General features: G+C 47.4%; 1 protein-coding gene and 1 pseudogene across 3 annotated transcripts in view; both read right to left on the bottom strand.

Moving 5' to 3' along the window:
* Positions 1 to 6,800: 6,800 nt before the first annotated feature.
* The window catches only part of AOX3 (aldehyde oxidase 3), a 120,524-nt gene continuing 99,693 nt past the window's right edge, over positions 6,801 to 27,631 (bottom strand). The window contains exons 32-34 of one of the 3 annotated variants that reach the window (XM_051848046.2): positions 25,852 to 26,040; positions 15,646 to 15,813; positions 6,801 to 8,488 (exon numbers count right to left, since the gene is read on the bottom strand). In XM_051848046.2, coding sequence (XP_051704006.2) covers positions 8,435 to 8,488; positions 15,646 to 15,813; positions 25,852 to 26,040 — 411 coding nt within the window. In that variant the 3' untranslated portion in view covers positions 6,801 to 8,434. 3 annotated transcript variants of the gene reach the window in all.
* Positions 10,389 to 10,531, bottom strand: LOC127491904 (small nucleolar RNA SNORA70; annotated as a pseudogene).

Consider the following 27,631-nt stretch of genomic DNA (forward strand, 5'->3'; position numbering starts at 1 on the left):
GAGAGCCAAGTGAAGGAGGCGCCCTAGGGCTCTGGCTGGAGCAGTGCGGGTGAGCGGTGGTGCCATTTGCCGAGGTGGGGAGACTGGGGATGTAACACTGGTGATGGAGGCAAGCGAATCAAAAATCCTCTCGGGGACCCAGTCGGTTCCAGTTGCCCGTTTGATTTCTGAGTGTGCATGTAGGTTGGATAGAGAAGTCTCAAGGCTGCCATTTGAGCTTCTCAGCCTGTACATAAAATAATAAAAAATTCATGGGACCTGTAAGGTACTAGGAAAAGTGTCCCATTTCTATTGTGGCGGGGTGACATGGTGAACGGCTGGCTGATGGGCTTCCCCCATGCTTTGGACGTCAGTGTGGGCAGCCCCATGCCTGGCCTGCACACAGGGCTCTTACAGCAGCAATGAGACCAAGCCACTGGGTAATTCTTTCTTTCTTTCTTTCTTTCTTTCTTTCTTTCTTTCTTTCTTTCTTTCTTTCTTTCTTTCTTTCTTTCTTTCTTTCTTTCTAGATTTATTTATTTATTTGAAAGTCAGAGTTACACAGAGAGAAAGAAAGGCAAAGAGAGAGAGAGAGAGAGAGGTCTTCTATCTGCTGGTTCACTCCCTAAATGGCTGCAACAGTTGGGTCTGGGCCCATCTGAAGCCAGGAGCCAGAAGCTTCTTCTGGGGCTCCCACTCTGGTGCAGGGGCCCAAGCACTTGGGCCATCCTCTGCTGCTTTCCCAGGGGCATTAGCAGGGAGCTGGATCAGAAGTGGAGCAGCAGGGATTTGAACCGGCGTCCATATGGGATGCCAGCACTGCAGGCAGCGGCTTTGCCCTCTACATCACAGCATTGACCCATGAAATTCTTATTTAGAATTTTGCAGGACTTGTTTCCTGAACTGCTCAGTGGAATAGAAAATCATCCCCAGGTTCCCTGGAATAGTCTATCCGGACAGAGTAGTGGAATTTCTATTGCACTGACATAGAGACTATTGCAGTTTTTAAAGATAAGGGCAATTTATCCCCTACCTTTTATTCATTGATTTTTCAAAAATCGTGGGGCCTGACAGTCATGGGCTGGGTTGGCTTAGTGTTGCCACAGGTGGGACATTGATTGTGGAAAAATCCAGCACAACCCTCCTGAGCTGTGTTGACAGTTCTGAGCCCGGCTGTTTTGATGTTTTTTTTCAAGCATGTGGAGCTGCAGTGTTGAATAGAAATGTGTGTTCATAGGACCCACTATTCTGAAATAGCAGAGGCCCTGCTGGAGCCCCTAGGGAGCTTTGCTTAAGTTTGTAATAATCCAGTGATGCCCTTGTCCCTCTTAGCATGGAAAGCCCAGCCACTGCAACTTGGAGTCAGGTATTTCTTGAGTTTTGGAGGTATCAGGAGGCTTGGCTGTTGTTTGGCCAAAGATGTAAAACTCCAGACTTCTCACTTCCCTGGAAATGCAGGCTGTGTTGGGAGCTCAGCTGCCTGGAGACCTCCTCATGGGCTTACCCATCCCCTTACATCTAAAAACACCCCCTATTTAAACACACACTTATCACATGTTCATGTGTAGCAACCAGAACTCCCAGACAGAAAATCCACACAGAATCATCTAGCAGTAATTGCTTTTCTCATACGGTCCACAGCTTTTGTGTGTACGTTGCCATCTGTACTTGATGCTGGCGTTTCTGAATTCTGGTTCATCTCTAAGAATGGAGCTCTCAGTCCTGCCACCGAGTGGCTGGAGAATCCTGGACCATTCTTCTGCCAGGTTGCTACGTGTCCCCGGAGCTGATGCAGACCTCTACGTGAATGGCTGGACAACGTGGCCCCGCTTGCCTGGCTCCTGAGAATGGGATCTTCTTGCAGCAGCCCCCGGGGCTGGGTGGAGCCCACGCAGCATCCAGACCCGACTGGCACCGCACCTGCTCCCTGGTGCTCCTGCTGCTCCTGCCTCTCCCCAGACCAGCTGAGCTCAGCCAGGGGCCTCTCTATGAGTGCTTTCTGCATCGTCGTGGCAATACAACAGGCTGTTTCCTAAGACTCTTGGCTTCTGGATCTGCGACAGGGCAAAGACTGAAGAGAGAGGGGAATTCTCCCTGTGCCCCTCCGCTCTCTAGCCCTCACACAGACTAGACAGGGCAAAAGCAAAGCTTGCCTGCTTGAGGAACTTCACCTCCCTGACCTCCTCTCTGGTTTGGGTGCCAGTGTGTAGCATGGGGAGCTTCTAGGACTGGATACAGCAAAGCAGTCTTGGCATTTGGGTGTACTCATTGTGACCTTGACCTCTATGGTCAGGTTGAAAGCCTCCCTGATGGACAGCACTTTTCTTTCAAGTCTCTGAAGCTCGTCTCCTGCACTGTAGTTGGGAAGTTCCATGAAAAAACAGGACTGGAGTGTCTCACTCTTGTGCCCAAATCTCTTCCATGACTTGCATGTGTTTAGGAGAAAATAGAGATGCCACCATGGCCCACGTGGTCTTGGGGCCCAGTCTTGCCCCCTGCAGGTTCTGCATCCATCTGAACATGCTCCCAGCCCAGGCCTTCCCAGTTCCTGGGCCACCACACCTTCAAGTCCCCTATTCCTTGACCAGCACCATCTCTGCAGCCTCTACCTCCGGTCAGTGCCACCTTAGCCTCCAGGGCACGGCATTGCTGTCACTTCTTCAAGGAAAGCCTCTGTAACCCCCCAGTCAAACACTTCCCTGACAGTATCTCCACTGACCCCCTTGCTTTTTCTTCCTGGCATTTAGTCGAGGTTGCAATGACATTTGGGTGATGTCTGTCTCGCCTATTGGGTTGCTGGGAAGTGCGTGGGGGCAAGGCCTGTATCCCTGGCTCTCTATGTGTCTCCAGTGTCCAGAATAATACCTACCTCACTTAGGACCCTACACATTTTAGACAAAAAGAGCTTTAAACAAGAGCGACGGAGTCCACACTGTAATGATGTCCTTACATGGAAGACGTTGGAGTGTTTTGCTACCCCTTCGTGGTTGCCAAATACGTAACTGGGTACAAGGTGACATACTGCTACAGGAGTTGGTTCTTGCTGTAACCAAATGCAAGGTGGCAGATTCCCACCAAGCACAGCTGTGCTCTCACTAATTCCGGCCAAATGAGGTTTTTTCAGGCTGCCATTACAAAGCACTGTGCTATGTTCTGCTCAAGGCTAAATTATTGGTTTCCCCTTTTGTCCGTGCTGTGGGGATGCTTTAACTCTTATCTGGACTGCTCTTCCACGCAGTCACAACAGAGCAGCCCAGTCACAGAGAGGGGTCCTCTCTTCACCTGCAGACCCCCTCAAGGACTAAGCTGCAGTGCTGTGGCCAGCGTTTGGTGCCTGGCCGAGCCACGGCGGCCTTTATCCCAGCTACCCCAAAGATGTGCTGTTTCTCCCGCATCCCCTGTGAAGTCCGCCCCCTTCTCTGTATCTCAGCCCCAGCGCATCCTCACTAAGTAGGACAGCTGTTCTTGAGATTATCTGCTGTTGTCCTCATCTGTCTATAAGTTAAACTTTCTTTTTCTCTTACCCTCAATCCTTGTTATTTGGATTCGGCACCAAGGCCAGGGACAGAGTTTTCAGTAACATCCTGTTCTTCTTCACTAAGAAACTGATTATAAATCTAAACAGTGTGGCTGGAAGAACAGCCTGTGTGTCTCTGGACTGCCTCTCTGGGTGGTCCAGGTTAACGTGAGTCCCTGCTATGAGTTCAGGGCTCCTAGTGCTCCCTACAGACAGATCTTAGCTTCTGCTCATGCACAAATCAAGAGAAAAATCTCTATGAAATCCCTACCAATTTATTGCTACTGAAGTCTTGGCTTCTCTCCAATGTCTGGATGGCTGTTTTGTTCTTTAGTGCAAAGGAGTCTGTGATGCTGCAGCTCTAACTGGGACATCCCATGTCTGTGTTCTCTGAGGGCTGGCATTATCCATGACTGTGCATTGATGAGGACACACACATTCCAGAATAACAATACTGAGAGTTTTTGAATTGCCTGCATCCTATGCGCTAGGCATTGTCCTAAGCATTGGCTCATTTAATCCTCCAAATGGACTCCTTGGTAGGTACTATGATAAGCCCATTTGTAGATCAGAAAAACCGAGGGATGCAGTGCTGCAGGCCATAGCGCACAGGGTTCACAGCCAGACAGCCTGGCTTCAGTGTGTTACTTGGCAGCCACTCTACGCCAGCACCTCCTGGAAGATTTGTGAATCCTAGAAAATTTCTGGGTAGTTTCATGAATTAAAGTCGCCTATTGAAAGAGCTGGCTAGTAAGAGGCTCAGGGAACCTGTCTGCTTCACTGCTCCCCTGTGAGTGTGAGTGTGAGTGTGAGTGAGTGTGAGTGTGGCAGTTGCAGGTGGACAGTGGGCGGATGGGGTTTTCTTCTGGCTGGGATGGACTGCCACCTTGGTCACGCTCTCCTTCTGAAGGGGGGGCGGCTGCCTTCTGCTCAGCGAGAGGGGAATGAGCACACGCGTGGACTACAAATAAGACGCTGAGAAGCCGGTGATTCTCTGTAACCATCACATGCCCAGTGCTGGTCAGAATAGGAACTCGAAGATGACTGCTGTGTGGGGAACATCACATAAGTGGGTTGAGTTCCTGACTGGGTTCCTGGGTTGAAATCCATTCCCCCAACTGAGCAGAAGATATGGAAACGATTGAATTCACCTAAGAAATTAAGGTGAAAGCATGGCACAGGGAAAAGCTGATGCAGCCTTAAGTCCAACACGAGAACCATCAGGTGGATCACGCCAGGCATTCCTTGGCCATGGCAACCCAGGAGCAGCTGTGCTTTCTCCAAGGATCAGCGGCTATGCTCATTTTCTCCAGTTGCTGTTGCTCTACTCCCTCCCTGTATCATTCTGGTCTCCTGGCTGCAGCACGTGTCTTATTCAACCACCCAAACCTGCTGCCAAGCCCAAAGCCCGTCATCGACAAACCCAATCTCCAGTCGTCTGCTCCATCCAGCCACACGGGGTCTTTCTGCTTCCTCTTTTCATTTGTGCCTTGTTCTTGTCTTTTTTTTTTTTTTCTCTCGTGCTCATGTCTTTTTTTAGCCTATCTGGTCTCTTTCATTTTTCCTTCTTTTCTTGTTAAAACAATCATTTGTGATTGCAATGCAATCTAACTGGAAATTAATGATTAGAAGGCAAACAGAAGACATAGAATCACAGGTAACTTCAAAAGTTTAAAAACCCAGACTTAAGAAGAAATACAAACAGGAAATACAGGCTATAGAAAAAATGACAGTGGAAAGATAGGAAAATCCATGCAGTGCAAGCAAAGCTATATTCAAGGGAGAAATTTCATAGTTTTAAATGCTTTCATTAAACTAGAAAGACTTCAAATAGGAGAACTAAACTTTCAACCCCAAAAAGTTGGGAAAAATTAATCAAGAGAAATTAGGAACAGGTGTATAAAAAGGTAATAGCTGAAAAAAGGTATTTAGAAAATAGAGAAAGTGTAGAATTGATAAATAAGACCACATTTTTTTTCTTGAGCAATGTAATAATAAAAATACTAGGGCAGGTGTTTTGTTCAAGATTAAAACGCCAGTTAAAGCCTCTGTCTTCCATGGCAGAGTGTGTGGGTTCAGCTCCCAGCTCCAGCTCCCCCTCCAGCTTCCTGCCAGTGTAGATCCCAGGAGGCTGCAGGTGATGGCTCAAGTTGTTGAGTCCCTGCCTCCCATGTGAGAGACCCGGATTGAGTTCCCAGCTCCCAACTTGTGCCTGCCCAGTTCTGGCCATTGTTCCATTGTGGGATTAGGGGATGAACAGGTGGAGCGCTCTCTCTCTCTCTCTCTCTCTCTCTCTCTCTCTCTTTCTCTCTCTGCCTCTTATATGTAGAAAAAAAATCTAACAAGTCTGATTCAGGGGAAAAGGAGGAAAATTCAAATAAACAAAATTAGGAACAAGAATTAGGATACAGGAGCCTGGTTGTGGTTTAGTGAGTAAAGCCACTGCCTGCAGTGTTGGCATCCCATATGGGCACTGGTTTGAGTCCTGACTGCTCCACTTCCAATCCAGCTCCTTGCTAATGTGCCTAAGGAAAGCAGTGGAAGATGGCCCAAGTCCCTGGACTCCCGCACCCTTGTGAGAGCCCCAGAAGAAGCTCCTGGCTCCTGGCTTTGGCCTGGCCCAATCCTGGCTGTTGTGGCCATTCTGGTGGTGAACCAGTGGTTGGAAGCTCTCCCCACCTCCCTTAACCCAGCCTTTCAAATAAAAAACAAAATAAAATCTTTTTTTAAAAAGAATTAGGATAGAACCATTATGTTCAACCTTATGCCTGTACATCTGGACTGTCTATAAATTATAATACCAAAAGTGTTTAATAGGACAAATATACATCAATGAAAAAATTATTGAATATAATCTATAAATAGCATGAAAAGCAATTTAGCCACTAAAAATGGGGATGATTTCTATATTCAGGGTGTGGGGGCTCTGGGTGGGATTATTCCTCCCTAGGAGGAGTCTGAGAGTCCTCCTGGGTCCAGGCTCCATCCCCTGGGGACTGTCCTACAGTCCTGTCTGCTGGGCTCATTGGTCTCCTCACAACCTTACTATCTCTTTCATCATCACATCCAGCAATTCTTCTACTTGAAACCTTTGACCATTTTACAGTTAGTTTAAGAATGCTTATTTCTGTGTGGTTTATGCTTGTGTGTTTGTTCATGAAATGCAAGACACAGTCCCAGCCTCAAGAAACTGACAACCGAAGGTAATGGTGTGATCGAATTTACAAAGCAGGATTAAGTACAGGGAGGCAAACTTGCAGCCGCTGTGAGCCTCAGGGGTCGGATGATGTGAGAATGCTTTCACAACCTGGAAAGTGGCACAAATATTGCTATCGTGTTGGTGTTTTCATTGCTCTAGTTCCACCAAGAAACGACTGCGAATCTGTGTCCTACGCAAATCCCCTGGTTTCCCACTCCTGCTCAGCCTGGCTGCTTTATGCCTTTCACTTGACCCACACATAAGCTGCTCCTGCACCTGAGATGGTGGGTACACAAGTCAAGGACACCCCGAGAGAAAAAGTGAGAGCAAACGAGTGGAACCCAAAGATTTATTGAGTCAGGTGGACTTGTGGTGGCACCATGGGCAAGTTCAGCCTGTTGGAAATCACAAGCACTAAAGCAATCTGTATATATAAAAACTGGACAAAAAGAAATCTGCTAGTGTGTGCTGTTCATGATTGAAACATATGTTAGAGGACTCCAGACTAGACAATGTTCCAATATGCTTTAGATATGAAAAATATTGAATGTTTATACCAATTGAAACTACCCTAGAGGTAGATTAACAGAAGTGATTTGGCCATTCTCATCTTAACACAGGTTTATTTTTTATTTATTTATTTTCTACAGATTTATTTATTTATTTGAAAGGCAGAGTTACAGAGAGACAGAGGCAGAGAGAGAGAGAGAGAGAGAGAGAGAGAGAGAAGTCTTCCATCCACTGGTTTACTCCCCAGATGGCTGCAATGGTCAAAGCTGTGGCAATCTGAAGCCAGGTCTCTCACATGGGTGCAGGGGCCCAAGGACTTGGGCCATCTTCTATTGTTTTCCCAGGCCACAGCAGAGAGCCAGATAGGAAGTGGAGAAGCCAGGACTGGAACCAGCGGCCATATGGGATGCTGGCACTGCAGGCAGTGGCTTTACCTACTATGCCACAGTGCTGACCACCACAACTTTATTTTGAGCAATAAAATATAACCAATTTTCATGTTGAGCACAGACATAGAAGGGAAAATTCAATGAACAGAATTAGGCTAAATCTTTCCTTGTTGATGTCATGCTGGCAAATATGCCAATAGTTTCATGGAATTATTTCCAGCTTCCTTAAATTCCCCTCCTATAAATCATCTTAGGAGGTGATATAGGAAGTGATAATTTGTTGAGACCATTGATGGCTCCTTGATAAGTGGAAGATTTTGAAAGTCAATGAACTGTCAACAAATCTGTAGATTAACAAAGCAAGTGAATATTTGCTTCCTAGTCAGCAGGGACTGTCATCTGTTGTTATACCCTGCTGTGTGATACAGACTAATGATAAAAGCTGAATGAAAGTAATTTTTAGACAAAGTGTCTTAAATAAGAAGCTTCACAAACTACTAGCAAACAATCAAAAAAATCTTTTCTGGTCTCTCATTTTTTTTTTCTCAGAATAGGAACGTTATGGTCGAGGCCTTCATTTTCCTTACATGATCAGCAGGGAGGTACTATATATTACTGAAAGATTCTGTAATGACTACATTGAGATAAACATATTTTGTTGAGACTCCAGAAATGTAATTTCCTATACATATAATTGAGATTTCAAGATATTTTGTAAAAATGAAAATTAAAGAATTGTCCCTAATTTTCTATATATTTTAGATATAGAAGTTTATACTAGTGATCTGTGGAGTCCTTAAATCCATCAGAAAATCAACTTTTCTTCTTGAACACCAAACTTCAGGCAATGGGGATAGACCACAGCTCAGAGCATTTAGAATCAGTTTGTGGAATCTGAAAGGAAAAAGACAAGGAATATGGTTTAAAAATAGAAAAAAAATTACAACTACTCTCTACAACTAATTGGCAGCAAAACAGTTTCTTTTTCGAAGGAAGGATCTGATTCTCAAAAATGATTTAACTTAGCCGGCGCCGCGGCTCACTAGGCTAATCCTCCGCCTAGCGGCGCCGGCACACCGGGTTCTAGTCCCGGTTGGGGCGCCGGATTCTGTCCCGGTTGCCCCTCTTCCAGGCCAGCCCTCTGCTGTGGCCCAGGAGTGCAGTGGAGGATGGCCCAGGTGCTTGGGCCCTGCACCCCATGGGAGACCAGGAAAAGCACCTGGCTCCTGGCTCCTGCCATCGGATCAGCGCGGTGCGCCGGCCGCAGCGCGCCGGCCGCGGCGGCCATTGGAGGGTGAACCAACGGCAAAGGAAGACCTTTCTCTCTGTCTCTCTCTCTCTCACTGTCCACTCTGCCTGTCAAAAAAAAAAATGATTTAACTTGTATAATAAACTACTCTCTCCCTTTCTAAAAAGCTATTCATCATTTTTTCTATACATAAAAAATAATTTCCAGGTCTTTGATAAACCAAGGTGAGACTTAAACAGCACAATACTCACTCTAGCTGAAAAGAAGTGAAGCAGTTTTTAAAAAATATGGCAGCAAATCTAGGGAATCAACATGTTAAAATCCTGAAAAATACACTCACTTGATAATGTTTTTCTGTGTTTAATCTTCTACGTTTGTACATCCCTTGACATCAGTAATATTTTCCGTGCAGTCCTACTAACATGACTAGGCTGGACCCAGCTCAGAAGCTGACATTCTTGAGTTTAAGTGGGAAGAAAATGCTTATCAAACTGGAAGCTGAGAAGAGAATTTATGGAGGGCAGAGAACACTCTCTAACTGGGTCATAGTTATACACGATTGTTTGAAAATTTGTACAGTCTATTTTTTAAAAAAATGGCATGTAAAACAAAGGACTGACTTATAAGATCAGCACATTTTTCCCATGTGAGATTTGTTAAAGCTTCAGAATTAAGGTCTTTGCTTTCTGTTAATTTTTGCTGTTTAAAAAGCTAAACTCACTTTGAATTAACAAAGTTATTTTAAGATAAAAAGGCATCTTTTTATTTTAAAAAGATTCCCAAAAGTATGAAATCTTTAAAATCAGGTACCCACAATGGGGTCTGGAAACTGAAGAAAGATTCAGTATGAAAAAAGAGAAAAAAGCTAAACACACCAAGTAAAATAGAATTTATATTTAGACTATCACATTTCTTTAACAGCGTTTCCTCAAAATAAGAGAAATTTTGCAGATGGGTAACTGGAATACACAAATTTTCGTAGGCTTAACATTTATCTGAGAAGTAAATTTGTACTTATCAAACAGAATAGATTACCCCAATGTTTTCAGTCTTTGTACACGATAAACCAAAAACACAAGATGATATCTTCGTAGTGTAATTCACTTAAGAGACATTTTATTTTTATACTGCCTTGAAAGGAAGTAAGATCTGGTGGGTCCACGATCATGGAGGTGCAGCATGGTGGGCACCCTGTCTCGTGAAGGGCCCTCTGTATTCCCAGGGGATAGCGGAGGGTGTGTTTGAGCCCACAGACACCTGCCATGAGCTGCTTCTCAGTCACCACATCTTCAAACTCATCCCCGTTACACTTGGCGCAGCCAGTTCCCAAGATGGGCATCTCCTGGCAGCCAGGGAACTTGAACTTGGCCCTGGATGGGTCCTCAGTCTCTACCCTTTGCTCTGCAGGTTGGTGCAGATGGACATGATGAGTCGGCCACTGTGAGTCCTGCCTGGCACGCCCTGGGCTTTTCTACGGTACCCCAAATATGTGTCTGGAGTCTTGATTGGGCAGAGCCCGAGGTCAGACAGGAAGGTGCAATGGAAAGGTGTCTCTAAGATTCTTTGGGACCACACACACAAACAACAGGCTGCATCCACTACTGAGAAGGCCACTTTAGGCAGCCACTACACAGCAAACCACCCCACCCATAAAAGGCTTCCAGTTTGCTTGGCCTAATTGGCTGCAGATAGAGGATATTTCTTGGCTTTAAATCTTCAAATATGCAAAGGAGCATGATAAAAAAAAAAACACAGTCATTCTTAGAGAACCTTTTTAATTATTATTCACTTTGGCTGAATTCAGGGTGGAGGGACTGTCATTACATTTAAGCAGGTGTAACAAGTCTGCGAAGTTGCAGCCAATGAAATTCCTAGTTTTCCGCACGCTGCTTTTTACAATCGTTGGCAGTTTTCTGGCAATGTGCATAGGAAGTTATTGCAGGCACTCAAAGATCAAGGTTTTGCTGCTCAAGTTCAACCTCGTTTGTTGTCAAAACTTTCTAAGAGTAAGGATTGCTATCTGGTTTTCCAAATTCATTGTCTGCTGTTAGGGAAACAGGGTGAATATAATCTGAACAGTGGTTCTGACACATGGTGCACTCACTGTCCTGCTAGAAGAAGAAATCTAGCAATGCCAGTGTCAAGTGAACTCCTCAAGTGCACGCAGCTGTCCCCACCATCCTGGGCCGCTCCTTCCTCACCTCAGGCTCTCCAGCCAAGCTCTTCTTTGGATCCCGCCTTACTCCCCTGTTCTGTTTAGGGGTCAGCAGCCCTCTGAATGCCAAGGGCAGCCCTTCTGCAACAGTGAGATACTTTGTCCAACTTTCTCAGGTAGCCAGGCCACAGATCGCCCTCAAATAAACACTGGCAGGGGTTTGTCCTTGCTCAGGATCCAGGAAGGCAACATTGTATCTTTCTTACAAGTGACACAACAGCTGTCTGCTTCAGCAAAACCCTTACCTGCTGAGAAGGCCCAAGAGGAATAAACATCCCTTTCCTTTAAAATTTTTACTTATTTATTTATCTGGGAGACAGAGGAGACACAAAGAGAGATCTTCCATCTGCTGGTTCAATCTCCAAGTGCCTGCAACCATCAGGGCTGTGCCAAACTGAACCCAGGAGCGGGAATTCAATTTGGGTCTCCCACAAGATGACAGGGACCCAAATCCTTAAGCCAGCACCTGCTGCCTGTCAGGGTGCACGTGAGCAGGAACCTGGACCCGGAAGTGGAGGTGGGACACAAACCCAGGCATTCTGATGGGAGACTTAACACGTGTCTTAACCGCTGTGTCAAATGCCGGCTTGAGAGACGTTCGTTTTTTGAAAACAGAATATACACCCGTTTGTACACGCATTATACTAACACACAGATGGACTGTAAAATGAGATCTACTCTGGGTTGTTTGAAGAGTTTGAAAAAGCATCACGTTACTGGAAATCATTTAGGCTACTTCTCTTTACAGAATGGATTCCTTTAAAACGTTCCTTCTCTGTTTCCTACCAAGATGCTGTTTAGGAGCCGCTGAATCCGCGAGAGAAAGCCTGCACGGCCCCACAGTTGGACTGGGCTTAACTCCCACCTGTGTCCCCAGGGCACCTTTGCCTTGTGATCATCAAGACACCAGCTGTGCTCTTCACAAGGATCTTCTGTAGGAAGAACTGAGGAGCCACTGCCGCTTGGTCCTGGTCACTGGGTCCCCTGCATTCCCGCCAACTGCAAGGTGGTGGCGCTGGGTCCGCCATGTGCAGTGTTGCGTGGTCCTCCCCAGCTCAGGGCCCTGTGCATGGCCTCCTCCTCCATAGGGGTCTCTTGAGGCTCGGCCTGAGGCTGGAGGGGACGGCCACCCTCTCTATTTGACTTCAGGTGAAGAAGAGGCACCTTCATGTCTCAGTGTTGAAACAGAGAGCTTGCACTGGGCAGTGCAGAACCATTGAGGGCAAACCTTCTTTCCACCTTGGTCACCTGCCAGGAGCTCCACGTGCAAGGTTTTTCAGGCTTGGATTTATTGGGATGCATAGTTTGGGGATGGGGAGAACCCCGAGTCACACTGGCCAGCTGCTTTAGATTGGCCCTGGGTTTGCAGTGGAGTTTCCTACGCTGCCTTGGCTGCCAGGTAAGCCCACAGTTTCAGTCCATGCACGGATTTCCCCTCAAGGTCATCAAGTTCAAGGCTCCATCCCTGCAAGACTCCCCTCCGTCATCTTCAAGAAAGGCCTCTGTATCCCACCCGTTGTCTCACTGAAGCTCCCCTGCACCCGAGGTCTTGCCTGCATGGCCTCCACAGCTGGGCAACCTGCCTATCTGCACATGTAGAACAGTGGCAACCCTGCCTGTGCCAAGTGGCATTTGCCCGGCAGCAGATGGGAGTCTGTGGGCATGGTGAGGCACAGGGAGGGGGCTCTGCCCGACTCCCCACAGTCCTCAGCACTGCTGGGTTTGGGGGCACATTGGTGGAGGCCTCCTGGAGTTTGGGGTGCTGTCATCTGTGTCGGGGTCAGGATGGTGTGGTTTCTGGGCCCCCAGAGAGCAGAGTTTTGTTAAGTAGGTACCTGTGCATGAGGGGTGGGAAAGTTCCAGGCCCTTCGCCGTTTTTCTGTCTGATGGTAACCTCCCTCCACACCCGGGGGGCTGGCTCTGAAGACAGCTCTGCTGTGCGTGTGCTCTGAGCTTTGGAGCCAACCGCAGCCCCGGTGTTCAGTCCCCAGCCCATTTGGTACCCTCCCTGGAGAAGCCCCTGGCTCACTCCTTCTCTTTCCTCCTTCATTTTTCTTCTCTGTCCCTTTCTTTCTTTCCTGCATTTTCCTCTTTCTTCGCTCTCTGCACTTGCACCCTCTGGTGAGCTTTATCCAGGTTCACGGCTCTAATTACTAATTTGTACTCATGACTCACCCGTCTTGCAAGCCAGACCTCTTGCCGATCTTGAATTAACTGCCTGTTGGAGAAACCCCTTGGCTGACTACCAGGCTATAAATCTAAAGTCAAATCCACCTCCCTTCGCAACAGCTCCTCTCCTTGTGTTTCTTACTTCTGTTCAAGGCGCCACTGTCTTCCACCTCACCTGGCACCACCTGGAACTTTCCTTTCACTCCCTCTCCCTGGCCCACACCCTGCTATCAGACAGCAGGTGCTGCAACTTGAATCTGCCTTTCCTCTGCTTGACAACCAGCACGTTCTGGCTCCATTGTGACTACCGCAGGAGCTTTCCACTGTTCTCTCCTACACTGACTCGTGTTATACAATCTGCCGGATACTCTTCCTGATTACTTCCTTTCCTTGATCGAATCACTTTCAAAGATCTGCAGGATCCACAGAATAAAACCTGAAGGTGCTAACTTATCTTCAAGGCTGCCCATGATCTGGTCCAGGCCAGTCTTCCAGTTTTGTCGGCAGACTTCCTCTTTCATAGTCTACTTTCCCTCCAGTCAAACGAATGATCTGCTTTCTGAGACATCCAAAGGTATTTCAAAAGGTCTGGGGGGCCGGCGCCGTGGCTCACTTGGTTAACCCTCCGCCTGTGGCACTGGTACCCCATGTGGGCACCGGGTTCTGGTCCCGGTTGCTCCTCTTCCAGTGCAGCTCTCTGCTGTGGCCCAGGAAGGCAGTGGAGGATGGCCCAAGTGCTTTTGGGCCCTGCACCTGCATGGGAGACCAGGAGGAAGCACCTGGCTCCTGGCTTTGGATCAGTGCAGCGCCGGCCGTGGTGGCCATTTGGGGAGTGAACTCACGGAAGGAAGACCTTTCTCTGTCTCTCTATCTCACTGTCTATAATTCTACCTCTCAAATAAATTAAAAAAAAAAAAAAAGGTCTGGGGACAAACTGACACATTGAAGTAGCCCCCTCTGCTCTCCTGATCACCATGGTCTTGCTTTATTTTTTCCCACTCGGGATTCCTTTTCCTCTCCGTCCACTTGTCCAGACCTCACCCGTTAGCAGGATGTCACCTCCTCCCTGTCCCTTCCGGAGGTCCGTGTTTGGCTGGGTCTGCTGTAACCGCTTCTGTTTGCACTGCTTTCACTGTGTACAGTGCAACTACTCTGTAAGCTCCATGAGCTGGGATCTCCCGGGACTGACTTATTTTTATCATTGCTTAAGTGCGTGGCCACAACATTGTGGGTGCTCCAAAAAAGGTCTTGGCTACATAGATGAATGAGTATGCCCCTCAACCTGCTCTCTGCTCCCTCTTTCTTTGTTTTGGCCCATGAAGAGGAATGAGTGTAACAGCTTACACCGTGGAAAAGACCCACGCAATCTAATGATGGACTGTTTGCCATTTGGCTTAGGCACCGTTAGTACAGACCTGTGCTAAGTTTTCTCACGTGCATTTTAGAATGCATTGTTATTCACCACCTCAGGTTTGTGTAGATCGACTGGCTAGGGGAAGTTTCAGGAGCGGGGGTGATGGGCTGGAGGCGATGGCCTCCCTGCCAAACACCAGACGCCCGTCTCCTCCCGCCACTGTGACTCAGCCCAAGATCTCCCTCTGCTCACTTCTCAACTACAGGTGCAGGCTAAGAAGGGCAGAAAACAGATGAGTGGAGCACCAAGCGTGGTTGGGGAATGAGATGATAATAGCAATCACCATAGTAACCGTTAACACCTATTTAGCTGTCACTATGTGCCACTTCTGTGCCAAAACGCTTTCAGAAAACCCGTGGATATTTTATCTACTTAATCAGATGTGGCAGCTGAGGCACAGACGGGTCCACAACATGGTCAAGGTCATGCTGATGACTGGACAGTGGCACAGCGGAGATCCAGCGCAGCCTCCCGATTTCCAAGCCTGCCTTTCCTATGCAGTTAGCATTTGCTGAGTGTAACCTGCTGTGTGCTCTGCAGAACCTGCAGCAGGCTGGGCACACAGAGAGCATCAGGAACAGCTGGGTGGGAAAACCGCTCTCAGCTCCGTGTGTCACCTCCTAGTGCAGTCCCCAGCCGCGAGTGGTGCGTAACCATTGTTTCCCAGGGCTGTCTCTCTGTCTCTCTGCTGGGCTCTGGACTCCATGGGCCAGAAACTTGCATGATTAACTGTGGCTGCATAGCTAAGAGGATCGCCAGTTGGGCCACCTCCACCCAAAGTCTGCAGGGCTCGGATGGGAAGGACCATTTCCCAACCCTTCAAAATCCGTATCGCCCTTTGTCAGGATAGAGAACAACAGGCGACTTTCCTCTTCCCAATGAAGCCATTCTACATGGCGGGACTGCGGATGTGCTTTTTTGATTGACGTGCGTCCCCCACCCTCCATTCTGCGAGAATCACTGAAGGGCTACAGAGCTTCACCGACAAGCCAGAGGCTTCCTACCAGGTCCGTGAACTGATCCACACAGGCCATCCGGATGAGCTCTGGAGTGGCAGGGCTGTTCATCGCCAAGGCAGGGGGCAGGCCCCTCTCGCTGCGAGCTGCGGCTACAGCGTCAGTGATGGCGAAGAATACGGAAGACCCCAGAAACATTCCGGATTCACCTAGGCCCTGGGGGTAGACACGCCAAAAAAAAAAAAAAAAGAGGATTTTTAATAAATCTACCCTAGGGCACCCTGTCCATGGGACACAGAGGGAGGGGCTAGGCACAGTGACCGCTTCCCTGAGCTGGTTTAGAAAACCACAGGCAGGCTCCCCCTCCCTTCCATCCTGGAACCTACAGTGGGTAGCCCTGGGGAGGCACAGAGTGGGCCCTGTGTCCTGATCCCTCACTGCGTCCTCAGGCCTGCTGAGCTCCTTGATCACGCAGGGGCTCAGGGAATGCTCTCTGAACAAAGCCCCCGCTGACTGAACACGCGTCATTTGAGGCTGGCAGGCTCTGGCCTCTTCCCACCCAGTGCTGAGCTGGCCCCACTCTTCCCTCGGGAGGAAGGCCTCCTGCCCAGCCCCGCAGCAGCTCTGGGCAGAGCCCTGGGCAGAGCTCGGTTTCTGTTTGTGTAGGGAGCTCTGTTCTGGGGGAGGGAGCTAATAATCCCCAAGCTGGCCAAACTGGATACGTGGTGAGCGGCTGGCTGAGGCCTGGAGAGCTCCTGCCTCAAGGGATTTTGTGGGTGTGGCTGGCAGAGCTGAGAAGTTTCAGGTATCACCCACGGCACCTGCTGGGCTTGGAAAGGAGGAGGGGGCTGAGAAAGGGCTGGCTTTTTGGTTGACACTCCCAGTTAGGTTCATGCCAAGGAGCTGATCCTCTGTACTTCAAATAAAAACACAGCAGGTTTCCAAAAACTTTCCCTGAATTATGCACTTAGAGTGCAATCAGGAGCCAAAGCTTTTTCAAAGTACACACGGCCCTTCTAGGAGATTCCAATGCATCCTTTTGGTGGCTGGGGCCTGTCCTTGAGGGTCTCTGGGTTAGATGCCAGCTGTGTCGAGGGGGACACTCATTTTCCCTGTCCTGTGTGGAAGTGCCCTCTCCCACGCTGACACTGCTGCATCTGACTGTGCAGCAGAGCCCCGACCAGGGCACTGACCTGCGAGGGCCATATCCACCCGGAGGAAGGGGGCCCTATCCGAGGAGCTGAGAAAGGCCTGAGTGCAGGAATCTTGGCGTGGGAGTCTTGGGAAAGTTCAGCACCATGGGCTCAGTAAGAGGACTGTAAGTTTTATTATTAGCTCAAAGAAAGCCATCAAAGGATTTAACTGGGAATTACATAACTTTCTCCCCATTCATGTACTCCATAGCTAATCTGGTGCCTTGGCAGATCAATCATGTGCTGGCTCACATAATATACCCACAACATCCCTTAAGCAGTGACTAACACTGGGAATTAGCAGGCAGCTGTGGGAGTTATTTAGGCCCAGGGAGGTTCCAAGGCTTTCAAATGACATTAGCAGGTGGTTCTCTACTCCACCCATATTACTGGTTCCCTCAGGTCCCATAGCAATGGCTCAGTGGCAGCACTGAGCGCACCAGCAGCCGGGTCCTCTCTGCTGCTGGAAGTAAAGATTCACGTGGCTCCCAGCTCACCCCCTGCCCAAGACAGGCCAGCATGCTGGGCGCAGGAGAGGGGGATCCTAAGGGTAGTGTTCCCTTATACCTGCCTTCTGCTTAGCACTGCCAGTGCCTTCCTTTCCACGTACACTGTACAGTTGACTCCGGTCAAACTTCCGGGGAAATGTCCAAGACCCTTCACTCTGACTTTCCTGCCCAAGGCCAGGAGATGAGATGGGGAAGCATTGGACGAAGGTGGAGGTGTCTGGGGTCCAGGCACAGGGCTCTGGCCCCCATGGCTCCAGCTGCCTGCTGATGAGAGCAGGAAGTGCCAGCCCACGTGGTAGAGTTTCCAAGCCTGGGAAGATTCACCAGGTGAAGAGCTCAGGGGTCAGACAGGCCCCTGGGGGCTGACACTCATCATAGGCTGGGCACTCCCTAGTCTAGCTGAAACCTGGCCAAGTGGGGCTCTAGAGTTGATTGGCTCCTAGAGATTCCTTAAACCTGAGACTGATGGGTGAACCAGATTGATTGTATTAATTTAGGAGGAGAGACCCAACTGTCCAGACAGTGCTGGCTGGTGCTCTCATTCTTCAGGTGAATCTACAGGGGAAATCAAACTGTAGTCCAAAGACTCTTCGTGGGCTTAGACTCAGGCAGACACAGGTGAGTGGTACCGCACTCCAGCCAAAGAGAAGCTTGATGGAAGAGGCCTCCTCCCCCACCGAAAGCAGGGCTACTGTGTCTGTCATGTTTGAGGCTGCACTCATGTAACTCAAGGTACTTAATGCAAATCTTTATTGCATGAATAAATGAATAAAACAACTGTCTAGGGTGAATTGACTTACTGATCACAGTAACGTAACTGTAGCAGCTGACAGTTACAGTCAGTTGACTAAGGGCAAGCACTTTGCATGGGTTATATCCTTAAATCCTCACCACTCTTTGAGGAAGGCACTGCATTTCTTCCCATTTTTGATGGTGAAATGGGCACTTGGAGCAGTTAGATAACATTCCTAGGCTCCGCAGCTAGTAAGTGGCTGGGCTCGGATTGGCCCTAATACAGTTGCCCCCCAAACCCTAAATCCTATTTGACGCAATATCACTTTTCACTACAGGAAGGGCATGAATGCTGACTGCTATGGTTCGAACGTGTTCCCCAAAGTTCATGTGTTGGAAACTGAACCTCCAGTGCAACAGTGTTGAGAGTTAGGAACTTGAAAGAGCTATCTGTACACACATGCTCATTGCAGCTCAATTCCAATAGCTAAGAGATGGAATCAGCCCAGCTGTCCATCAATTGATGACTAGATAAAGAAAATGTGGTATAGAAACACTATGGAATACTACTCAGCCATAAAATAAATTTAATCCTGTCTTTTGCAACAAAAAGGATGCAACTAGAAACCCTTATACTTAGTGAAATAAGCCAGTCCCAAAAAGACAAATATCTTATGTTTTCCCTGGTTTGTGGTAACTAATAGAGTACCAAAAAATGCAACGTATATGAGTGAAACTGACATTTTGAGATGTGATTATTGTTTACAGCCCTTGTCTCAACTATTGAGGAACAATTCTTTTCTTCTTGCTATTTGTTGAATTCTTTTTTTTTTTTTTTTGAAAGGCAGAGTGGACAGTGAGAAAGAGAGACAGAGAGAAAGGTCTTCCTTTTGCCATTGGTTCACCCTCCAGTGGCCGCCGTGGCCGGTGCGCTGCGGCTGGCGCACCGCGCTGATCCGATGGCAGGAGCCAGGTGCTTCTCCTGGTCTCCCATGGGGTGCAGGGCCCAAGCACTTGGGCCATCCTCCACTGCACTGCCTGGCCACAGCAGAGAGCTGGCCTGGAAGAGGGGCAACCGGGACAGAATCCGGCGCCCCAACTGGGACTAGAACCCGGTGTGCCGGCGCCGCAAGGCGGAGGATTAGCCTAGTGAGCCGCGGCACCGGCCTGTAGAGTGATTTCTATCATTCATTTACTGTCATTCTACATTGAGTCACATTATAGGGGTCTACTTGTCCTTGTCACACAGCACTCCTTTATTTCCTCCAAAGATGTTTCCCTTTTCCCTTGGTTAGAATGTAGCAGCAGCTTTGTAATTGAGGTATTTATAACTCTGAGTTGTTTTATACTTCACATGCTGCATAAGGTTTTGGTGTGGTGATCATAAGATTACAATGGAACTAGAAAGTGGCTGTTGCCTAGCGACCTCACAGCTGTCCCAACATCACAGTGCAATGCATTCCTCATATGTCTGTGGAGATCAGGGTGGAAACAAACCTACAGTACTGGCCGTTGTGTAAAAGCATGGCAGTACATCTCGGTACAGTACACGATACTTGGTAAGATAATAATGACCATGTTGTTTATGTATTTGCTATACTTTTTGTCATTATTTGAGTTTGCTCCCACTTATTAAAAAGAAGTTCACGTAAAACAGTCTGTGGTATTATGCCAGCAGCAGCCCTATGCCTTTTGTGCTTACTTCATCTTTTTATTGCATCAAGGGCCCATGTTGAGTGATTGACCTACACCGTCTAGGTGTGTGTAAGTTCACCATCAGGTGTTCACACGATGATGAAAACACCCAGTGGCACAGATCTCAAAGCAAATCCCCTTCATCATGATTGTCCCCAAGCAGTGGGCAAGTACCAACAATAGGTAATGAGAACTCGCGGGCAGAATGACTGCCTCTCAGGCAGAGCTTACATGAAGGGTTGCTGATGCTACTTCCCTCCTATGTATGGCCCAGATGGCTATGGTGCTGGGCGGAGAGAAGTGGGATGTTGGCAGAAAATGGCGCATGTTGTGCTGGGTCAGCAGGTGTCTTGTAACCCATGCATGTCTTGGTTGACAATGGAGAGAGAATGATGAAGCACCATTATGGCTTTTGCCTTGTGTGGTTCTGAAAACATAAGGTGGTACTCTCCCAAGTAGCTGTCATCCAGATAGATTATCCCAGGGTTTTTAAAGGCCTCAATCATTTTTTAAAAAGATTTTTATTTATTTATTTGAGGGGCAGAGTTACAGACAGAGGGAGAGACAGAGAAAGAGGTCTTGCATCCACTGATTCTCTCCACAAATGGCTGCAATAGCTGGAGCCAGGTGGATCTGAAGCCAGGAGCCAGGAGCCTCTTCCAGGTCTCCCATGTGGGTGCAGGGGCCCAAGAACTGGGGCCATCCCCCACTATAGCACCACAAGTGGAGGGTTAACCGACTATACCACAATGCTGGCCCTGGGCTCAACCATTTTAAAAGAGATTGTATTACCCTGAATTCTGTGATCTGGGATGGGTGTAGAGTACTAAGGCTGTGGGTCACCTTCATAGGCTCGAGCAGTATCTGTGGCACTATGCAGTTTCCCGAAACATTATTCTGATGCTATGAACATATATTCTGACAACATATATTGTGACCTGTTTAATATTTTATTTTGAGGAATTCTGTTTAATTGAATAAAAAACATGAGGTTGGTGTTGTGGTTCAGGAGGTTAAACTGCGGCCTGCAATGCCAGTATCCAATACCAGAGCAACGGTTTAAGAACCAGCTGCTCCACTTCTGATCCAACTCCCTGTTAGGGCACCTAGGAAAGCAGAAAAGGGCCCAGGTACTTGGGCCCCTGCCACCCACATGAGAGACCCAGATGGAGGTCCAGGCTGTTGGCTTCATCCTGAGCCGGTACTGGCCATTGTGGCCATCTGGAAAGTGAAACAGAGGATGGAAGATTCTTTCTCTCTTGGTCTGTCCCTCTCTCTGTCTCTCTGCCTTAAATAAATAAAATAAATCTTTTCAAAAAAGAAAAAATGTAAATGAAAACAAAAGTTTCCAATTGTGACAAAATGAAAGATTCTCTGATACTTGCCATGCAATGGATTTAAGGTCATGGTCTTGTTAGGGCTGAAGAAGGTGGATATGCATCCCCCTAGCTTGCTCATGAGATAAACTACTAGAATTACCTTTTGCCTAGATATAGGAAATGGGCACTTCAGAGTAGTATTTTTCAAAAGTTTCTCTCTTTTTTTTTTTTTTTTACCATAATCTGCCTATCAAATATTTATTATGTGTATCTTATATCTAGCTACTGCTCTAGGAGTAAGGATAAAGGGTGGGTGACGTTTTGCCCTCAAAACGTACATAGTTATTTACTAATGGATAAGACTATTTGAGGAATGCCTGTAAAATGAAAACCAAAGAGGTACAGGATGGAGCCCAAGAACATCAGCATTTAAGGGATGAGCAGAGAAAAGAAGGAATCTGCAGTAACAATAAACAAGCATAGACAGAGTGGGGACTTCAGGAGGCGAAACGGCACTGGAGCTCCGGAAAGAGAGTATTTTAAGACAGAGAGAGTGAGCAACTGTGATGAATTTGCTGAGAGGTCAAGAAGGTTAAAGGCTAAAGAGGGTCCACTGTATCCACCAGCACAGAGATCACTGGGGACTTTGAGGACAGTTGGTTAGAGTAGAAGGCAGATGACAGTGTTGAGAAGTTGAGTAGGTCATAAATCATATCAACCTCTCTAAGTGAAATGTCATCTAGAGATAATAATCTGAAATGGACTGTGGCTTGGAGAACCATGACCTTGGCCTTATTAACATTTCCCATTTCAGCACTTCATCTCTATGTGTGGGTCAGTGGTTGCCATAGCATGAACAATGACTAATTCTGTAGATAAAGAGGGTGATATTATTGAACAGTGTTGTCACTGAAAGGCTGTTGTGAACTCAAGCCACTTTTTGCCAATACATGTGGAGCTATAATTGAGATCAGGATGAGGATCTTAATTTGGCCATGCCAATAAATCAGAGCTTAAAAGAAGATGAAAAATAGAACGGAGGGGCCGGCGCTGTGGTGCAGCAGGTTAACACCCTGGCCTGAAGTGCCAGCATCCCATAACAAGCGCCAGTTCTATTCCAGGCTGCTCAACTTCTGACCCAGCCCTTTGCTATAGCCTGGGACAGCAGTGGAAGATGGGCCAAGTCCTTGGGCCCCTGCACCCGCGTGGGAGACCCAGAGGAAGCTCCTGGCTCCTGACTTCGGATCGGCGCAGCTCCGGCCGTTGCGACCGTCTGGGGAGTGATCCAGCAGATGGAAGACCTTTCCTCTCTGCCTCCCTTTCTCTCTGTGTAACTCTGACTTTCAAATAAATAAATAAATCTTTAAAAAAAAAGAAAAATAGAATGGAATATTAAGTCTTCCAGGGACTATTTGCCTCTACACTCCACTCATACTTACATGGAACCCCAGATCTCAGCCTGTTTTGACACTTAGGTGACTGAATTAAGCTCTCAGCTCCCTTCAATAGAGGAAATGACCTGCTCAGAAGTTCCTGAGCAAGGGGACTGTAGTTAGCTTTAGACAGCAGGGAGTTGAGTAAGGGTCCAGGAGAGACAGGTAAAATGACAAATCCAATCATCCACCCACCCAAAGCATTGATTGTATTACAGACTGGGTGACAGCGCATGTGTGGTGACATCTATGACCTTGCCTTGAAATAAGAGATCCAGAGATGCACCCAAGGAAGGGACCAAGGACACGTAGAGGATTCCCTTGTGCATCATACTGGGGTTGGCGGAAGAATGGAGAGGGGAGCGCTAAGAATACAGGGTGAACTTTGTGCCTCAGCATCCCGAGCTTGGCTGGGAGGGGTGCCCTGGCATTGCTCCCTCCAGGCGTAGGTTCCACTCTTCGGAATGCTGGGGCAGCCCTCTCACTAGGGAGGGTGGCTTCAGGAGGCAAGGCCCTTAGTAGGCACTGTCGTGTTGTTAATAGAACTTAGTGCATTTTTTGACTGAGCAGTTAGTGATGGTGGTGTTGAAAACTCTTCCTTGTCTACCAGTGTGAGTGAGTTTAACAGAATGACATCTCTCTGTTTGAGCAGGTAGGAGACATTCCTGCCATGAGGCCTTCTCCTTGCTGTTGGTGTGGAGGCTGCACAAAGTTAAAGGAATTCAAGAACACCATCTGCTGGTTCACTTGCTCCCCCAGAAAGATGAGCAGCCCCGCTGCCGGCTCACTGCTGAGACTTCCAGAATCTCCAGCGTGGATCAGGATATAATCCAGACAAACTGACTGTGAGACGAGTTCTTGAAGCCTTGCTTTGAGATTTATGGCAGTTTAGGTGAGCCATGGCATCATGCAGTCCAAGAGTGGGGTGGGATCTCTCAGCCTCCTAGGTCCTCAGTGGGCATTGTACAACTGAGGGCAGAGCTAAGCCAGCCCCAGAAAGCTGCGATGAGACATGGCTAAAGGTTCAGAAAGAGGGAGCCCATGTTCTGTAGACAAAGGGAAATTCACACTCCTCCTTATCTCCACTGCCCTCCAAAAGGAGGGAGCATGGCGACCATGACACGTCAAGGGCTAAGGCTGGTTTATTGACTACCGCTTTCACTGCAAGAGCATTTCAATGAGAAGGGCTTTATAACGGCCAGCAAAGGAAGTCAAGCTCAAGCTCAGACTGTCTGATTGAAATGCTCCCTTGCTGCCATCCCAAGTGCTCTTCTGTCTGCAGCGGGGAGGAGTGAGAAGGCTGGCGCTGCTCATGATGGGAGGGAGGCCACAGGTGAGAGGCGGGACTGGGCCTCCTCTCTTGGGAGAAGGTTGCTGCTCTCTTTCTCTGGGGTTCACTGTTCGCCTCCTCTGACTCCTCCTGCCACTAGGCTGAGGACAGAGGGCTGGGGAACTTGCCCTCAAGGAGCTCTCCTCATCCTGGATGGCCTTGGATGATGATTACGCTCTAGCTTTCCGGAGGACCACCCTTCTTATCCCCAGCACACGCAAAGGCATCTTTCTGTGATGCCAATGTCACTAACAATATTCAACATCGTGGCTTGTGGTTGTTGCTCCAAAGGGAAATTAAATTTATTTACAAGCCAACGTTTGTGACTTTGGGGGCAGGAAGTCAGGGAGTTTCGAGGTGTTTAAAACTCATAACATGGCTATCTACTATGATCTGTGTTGAGAATTGTGAACAGAAAGTTTTACATGGTGAGTGCGTGTGTATTTGCAACGCATGCATGTGCAGTGTGTACTAGTTAAAACTTTCCTAGGGAAGAATCTCACTCTTCATTAGGAAAGCTACAGACAGACTGATAATATTTTCTGAGAACTGAGGTCCATGCTGTTCATTAATTCAAGGGCTAAGTAGCTAACTTGTTCCACTGGGAAGACTCAGAGAGTTTAAATGTGTGCGCATGTGTCTATATTGTTGCTAGAATTGACTTTTGACTATATTCAAGGGGTACTTTTTGGTTTTGATGTTTTTCTTTTCAGACATATACTGATTAATTGGGAATGAAGGAGTTCATTGGATTCTGGACACTTCAAGACCCTGTTTTAGGGAAGGGCACTAAGTGTTTCTAGGTCAAGGGCCAGGGAGAAAGTGCAGGTTTACAGGTTGTCCCCATACTTTCCCTTTGTTCTTTATAGCTGTCTATTCTAGTCATGTAATCTTATCTAGTTGCAAAACTTCCCCAGAGCTCAGAGTAGGCTGTTGAAAATACAGAGTTTGGGCAGTTTTGACGGACTTTTCATAAGGGGCACTTAACAGTGTTCAAGCAAAAGGGATTTCTACTATGAGGCAGTGTGGGAGTAAGGAGTCTTTGATTAGCATTTGCTCCCCACTTCCATGGCGCTCTGAAGGTGGTTCTACCTTGGTTGGTGTTTCCTCATTTCCAGGATTGGGCTCTGTCAGATGTACTTCCCAGTATCTCCTCACCTTGAGATTGAACCATATAAACATACCATATTTATAGGTCAAAAATTGTTTACTACATTCACATGTTTTTGTGGCTCAGCCTAATATTGGATAAGAATATCTTGTGAAAAGTGCTATGTGCTCTATCTTGAAATACTTTGCCCTCCTTTTCTAGTAGGCCTATAGATGAATTTAATTTTGGTATTTGATATTTTGCCTGAAACTCTGGAAAAATAACCCATTTGATGTATTTGAGACCAAGAGGTTGAGTAAAACCAAAATCTGGAAAGATTTTGGGTCTTGTGAGTGGGCTGTCATTGGCCATAAGAAGAGAGCAAATCACTTCTTGCCGCTTGGCCTCTGGTGGTCCTGGTGCCTCCTGGTCACCGCTGTTGAGGGATCAGGGGGATGCAATTCCAAGGGGCTGTGAACTTTTTGAGTCACATTTATCATTTTGTTTTATTTAAGCCTTGGCTCACAAGCAGCCCTCTGGGCAAGGCTTAGAAATGTGTGGTCAAGGGCTCTGTTATTGGCAAGCAGTCAAAGACAACAAAGGCCCCAAGATTCTGCCAAGGGTATCAATATGGCTTCTGTGCCTTATCAAAAGACCCCAAGAGTTTTTGGACATGAAATGGATGTTAGAAATAGCTTTAAGGGCAACACTTGGCAGATAGGAGTTGTAGGTCATCCCTTCCTACCCTGGCATCATGTTAATGTCATTTTCCTTCTGTGTTCTCTCTTCCGTTTTTGACTTCTGCATCCCTTTTGGCTTTATTCTCAGTGAATTCCCAATATGATTTTTTGTCCTGCTAGACCCATAGATTGGCCCACCCATCCACCCATTCATCCATTAAAAAGAATGTGTACAGGTGACAAATGACCTGAAGGCTGATGGTAGCTGCTTACCTTGGAGGAGTAGATTGCTTTTGGGTTTTGTGTTGTTGTCAGCAGGGACACATGCAGCTCCTCTGGGATATCAGTAACCGAAGGGATTTGGTACTGCTCTGGACCACGGGTGTGTAGGACTCCCTCGGGAGAGTATTTTAGTTCCTCCAGGGTGTAAAGTCCAACACCTTGAGTAAAGGCCCCTTCAATCTGAGACACAGAAAGAAACGAATCTCAATTCTTCATGCCGTGCTAAGAATTTAAGATTTATATAAGGATTATTTACTTATTTATTTGTTTATTTAATTTCTTTAAGATTTTTTAAATTTTTATTTTTATTTATTTATTTATTTATTTTTGACAGGCAGAGTTAGACAGAGAGAGAGAGATAGAGAGAGAAAGGTCTTCCTTCCGTTGGTTCACCTACTAAATGGCCACTACAGCTGGCTCGCTGTGCTGATCTGAAGCCAGGAGCCAGGAGCCAAGAGCCAGGAGCCTCCTTCTGGTCTCCCATGCGGGTACAAGGCCCAAGCACTTGGGCCATCCTCCACTGCCTTTCCGGGCCACAGCAGAGAGCTGGACTGGAAGAGGAGCAACCGGGACAGAACCCGGAGTGCCGGTGCTGTGGAGGATTAGCCTAGTGAGCCGCAACACCGGCCAATTTCTTTAAGATTTAAGAAAGGGATGGAGGGAAAAAGAGAGACTGACTGACATCAGGCCAAAATCAGGAGCCAGGAGCTCCATATGGGTCTCCCGCATGGGTGGCAGGCACTAAAGTACTTGAGCCATCAGCTGCTGCCTGTCTGGGCACATTAGCAGGAAGCTGGGTCAGAAGCAGGCATCCCACACAGGCTCCACTCTGTGCACAACATCTGGCCCCAGCGCTTGCTTTCTTGGACGACTTAATCCCCTAGGGTCCAGGTCCCCCCAGTTCTCCATATTAGACTTGCAGATACAAGCAGTAACTTTCCTAGGGGTTTCCTATTTCTAGGTTGATTTTATGAACATGCCTGGATTTGATTGTTAAAACAGATAAAACTGGGCTTCTTGTCCCTGGCACATGGGTTCCTAGCCTACAGGAGCCCCTGAGACCCGTCTCCCAGCTGCTAAACCTGTGGTTTCAGAGGCAGTCCCAAGTAGCTGGCTGCTGACTAGGCATCAATGGCCTAAGGTAATTTTTTCTTTGTGTAAAAGGAAAACTAGACTCAAATTCAATTAGAATCTAAAATGATGTCTTTGGTAAATAGAATTTGGTTCAACTGTAACTGAACATCGGGTTTAAAGAAATTTCTCTCCTCTGAATCTAGGAAGATTACTGCCCTTAAAAATATTGCTTTGTAACTTGCCAAACTTGTTTTACAACTTGGTTTAACAGGTTTCTGATAGCAATGGGTATCAATGCCTATTATAGCCCCCCTAAGGTGGATTTTGCAATCTCTGGTTTTAATGTCACTGATTTATACCTAAAGTTTTATAAAAAGGAGTAGAATTTAATATATATATATATTTGTTTTAAAGATCTATTTTATTTATTTGAAAGACAGAGTTACAGAGAGAGAGAGAGAGAGAGAGAGAGAGAAAGTCTTCCATCTGCTGGTTCACTCCCCAGATGGCCGCAACGGCTGTAACTGAGCTGATCCGAAGCCAGGAGCCAGGAACTTCCTCTGGGTCTCCCACATGGGTGCAGGGGCCCAGGGACCTGGGCTATCTTCTACTGCTTTCCTAGGCCATAGCAGAGAGCTGGATTGGAAGAGGAGCAGCCTGGACTAGAACCAGCGCCCATATGGGATGTCAGCACTTC

Source organism: Oryctolagus cuniculus, chromosome 3 (genome assembly GCF_964237555.1).
Source record: "Oryctolagus cuniculus chromosome 3, mOryCun1.1, whole genome shotgun sequence".
Classification (NCBI taxonomy): Eukaryota; Metazoa; Chordata; class Mammalia; order Lagomorpha; family Leporidae; genus Oryctolagus; species Oryctolagus cuniculus.